The sequence below is a fragment of the Ostrinia nubilalis genome, chromosome 4 (assembly GCF_963855985.1).
Source record: "Ostrinia nubilalis chromosome 4, ilOstNubi1.1, whole genome shotgun sequence".
In the NCBI taxonomy this organism is placed as follows: domain Eukaryota; kingdom Metazoa; phylum Arthropoda; class Insecta; order Lepidoptera; family Crambidae; genus Ostrinia; species Ostrinia nubilalis.
The window spans coordinates 12,545,747-12,549,377 of record NC_087091.1 but is presented as its reverse complement, the minus strand read 5'-3'; the positions used below and the strand labels follow the sequence as shown (position 1 = coordinate 12,549,377).

At 32.5% G+C, this 3,631-nt stretch overlaps 1 protein-coding gene across 1 annotated transcript; it reads right to left on the bottom strand.

Annotated features, from left to right (window-relative positions):
- Positions 1-1,260: 1,260 nt before the first annotated feature.
- Positions 1,261-2,491, bottom strand: LOC135071382 (uncharacterized). Its single transcript, XM_063965174.1, has 2 exons — positions 1,649-2,491; positions 1,261-1,278 (listed from the first exon to the last, which is right to left on the bottom strand). The coding sequence occupies exons 1-2, from the start codon at positions 2,489-2,491 to the stop codon at positions 1,261-1,263; spliced, it is 861 nt and encodes a 286-aa protein (XP_063821244.1).
- Positions 2,492-3,631: the final 1,140 nt, after the last annotated feature.

Below are 3,631 nucleotides of genomic sequence, written 5' to 3'. Positions count from 1 at the left end.
ATGTTGCAACCGCTTGGCTGCCATTTTTGGTATTCCTTTGGTAGGTCCTAATATTCGTGTTAGAGCAGCATTATCTGTTTCAAGTTCAAACTGTCGACCGTAAATATAATTATAAAATTTTGTTATATCAAAAATGATAGCCATAGCCTCTTTATCAATGGTAGAATATCTTTGTTCTACATCATTTAATTTTTTACTAGCGAATGCAATGGGTTTGACAATACCATCAACATCTCTACTTGACAACACCGCACCCAAACCAATATCTGATGCATCACAAGTTAATATTATGGGCAACTGTGGGTCATAATGTCGTAAATTATTGGCACTAGCCAGTCTTTTTTTTATGTTATTAAATGCATTTTCACATTCTGAACTCCAAATAAATTTATTTTTCTTAGTACAATCATATAAAGGTGCTATTACAGTAGCCATGTCCTTTAAAAAACGATTATAATAGTTAATTTTTCCCAAAAATGATTTCAGCATGGTTAAACTAGTTGGTGGTTTTGCGTTAATCAAAGGTTAAACATTTGACTTAATTATGCTGATTCCATTTTTGTTTACATTATAACCAAAAACTTCTATATTATTTGTTTAATTTACATTTATCAATTTTAAGTTTGAATTCACACTCTTGTAATTTTGTCAATACTGCACATAGTGTATCATATGTTTGTTGTAAATTTTTTCCTTTTATATAGATATTATCAATGAATACAACAGTGTTTGGTATATTAAGCAACTTATTTGTCATCAGTCGTTGAAATGATCCTGGCCCTGTGCTTACACCATATGGTGAATATTTATATTTATATGTTCCTACCTCTGTTACAATAGTTGTGCAGTTTTGGCTGTCAGGACTAAGACGTGCCTGTAAATACGCTTCTTTGAGATCTAGTTCGCAGTAATATTCCCCGTGTTTTAAAGAATTCAATATATCTTCTATATGAGGTAAAGGAAAGTGATCGACTTTTAAACATTTGTTAACTGTAAGTTTATAATCCCCACAAAGTCTTACCGATCCGTCTGATTTAAGGATAGGAACCACTGGTGTGCCCCATTCACTTTGTTCAACTGGTTCAATTCTATCGTGGTCCAAGAGCCTTTTAATTTCATTATTTACTTTTTCCCGAAGAGCAAATGGTACTCGACGAACTGGCAGGCATATAGGTTTTGAATCAGGTTTTAGTTTTAAGCTAATTTCTTTACCCTTAAAATTTCCCCAACCAGGGCTAAATACTTCTGCGAACTGGCTCTTTATGATTTGTTGTGCGTCTGAAACAGATTGTACCTTGTTAATTCCAAAATAAAGGTCATTGTTTATTTTAGGAGGCCACAATTTTAATTGTTGCAACCAATCACGACCTATGATTCGAGGACAATTGTTTTGTACAACAAATACATTTAAATGTTTACATTCTTGATTAAACATTACAGGTATATTTGAAATTAATCCTAATGGTTGTGACACACTTTGATCAAAATTTTTAAACAATATTTTACAACTTTGTAATGCATTGTCTGGTAAGAATTTGTTTTTATCACATAATGGAATGACAGTAACATCAGAACCTGTGTCAAGTTGGAATGGTATATTTTGACTATTCACATTTAAGGTTATAAAGTGTGGTGGTATTTTACTTACACTATTAAAAGTATATGTCTCATATTCTTCATATAGATTTTTAATAGAATCAATTGCCTCCTCATTTTCTTCTATAGGCTTTGAAGTCTCCAGTTCCAAAATGTTGGTTTTTCGTTGCTTTCTTTCACACATTCTGAATATGTGTCCTTGTTGACCACATTCCGAACAATATTTATTTCTTAGAGAACACTCCGCTTTCAAGTGGTTATTTTTACCACAACAATAACACTGCTGGTTCTTTGGTCTGTAACTTTTCTGTCCCTTGGTTGTTGTTTGTTGTTTTGTCCTTTGGTAATCCTTTTGTTTATTGTAAAATACTTCTGAGGTTTCAGGTGAAGGGTCACTGTGCATCAGGGCTGCTTCTATATTTCTAGCACATTCGATACAGCTTTCTAGTGACCTGTTGTCTGCATTTTTCATTAATTCGTATTTAATAACCTTTGATGTAACGCCATCCATGAATTTTTCCTTGATTTGATCATCTGTGTCTTTGAAGTTGCACTTTATAGCCAATCTTTTCAGATTCAGTACATAGTCCTGTATTTTTTCATTAGGTAACTGGTTACGTCGCCTAAATTCAGCCCTTTCAACAGCCGTAGATAGTGGTTTTCCATACTTTTCTTTCAACTTTGAACATAGTTCTTCATATGATAGTTTGTTTGGTTTGACAGGGCTACATAGACACTGCAGGATTTCAAATACTTCCGGTGCTAATTTTGTTATTAACAGTGGCACTTTCTTTTCGTTTGGAATGTCATTGACTATCATGAAACAGTCCAGTTGTTCCGCGAAGACGTCCCATTTTTCACCGGCGAATGATTTTATGTCGCCGCACACCGCCATTTTGTGCTCCGTGATTTTGGAAGATTCTTTAACTTCTTTGATTTTATTCTCTCGATTTTGTGATCTGGTTCTGGGCCTCGTAAGTAACGATGAGCCGCTCTACCTACTTAGAAAGAAAAAAAACTTACAAGTCAAAACGCACCGGTTTATTGATAACGCGGCCACTTCGCGTTGTTTTTGGAATTAAATCTTTGCTAGAAGTGTCTGCGTTATTAGTACTAGTATTCTTACTACCGTAGTTATTACTACTACTAGAATTAGTAAAAGAATCAAAAGTATCGTTTAAATCATGGTCACCAATGTACGTTATTAATACCCGATGTACGTAATTATATTAATATACGTTATGTTCAGGTATATTATTGTTGTTGTCCACTTATAAGTAATGTCCACTTTATAAGTTAAGTCCACAAAACGTACGTCAGAAGGTTGGAACAGTAAAACATGTGATTTCTTTAAAGGTGTAATTGCGACTAAAATAAAACTGGCGGGCTCAGCCGCCGACACATACAAGGAACAGTATAACTATTATTTTCTATTGTTGATTGTATTGGGCAATGATGTGGGGACGCAGGACGCTACTCAATACGCTCTGTTCATTCATAAAGTTAATTTATTACTCTGATTAATGTGTACCTACAATATTATATTTTCATCTTATTGATTTATGAAATATTGTATGTATTGATATAATATTATGTTGAAACTCTATTGATTGAATTAATGTATATTGATAATAATATATTTATTTACGCTCTATTGATTTAGAAAATGTATAATGAACTTAATCAGTAGCTAATCTAATAAATGTACCTAAGCGAATGTCATGATTTAACATTATCAAAATGTGTACTAAATTACAATTTACATAATTAAGTTCATGAGATTTAACTATGTATAATTTTTTATACCACTAAGGAATTAATGTACCAGTATTTATTTCATTTATTTAATCGGATCCACTAACTATGTTTAGTTATTTTCATTTTTCTTAAATAAGTGTGCGTCGGGAGACAGCACAATATCGGATGGCCGAATGTCATGATTTTTAGAAAATATTGTTATTATTTTAGTGAATTTAAAAAAATGTTACGATTTTAGTATATATTTTAAAGTTAAAAAGTGGCAACACTGTTAAAA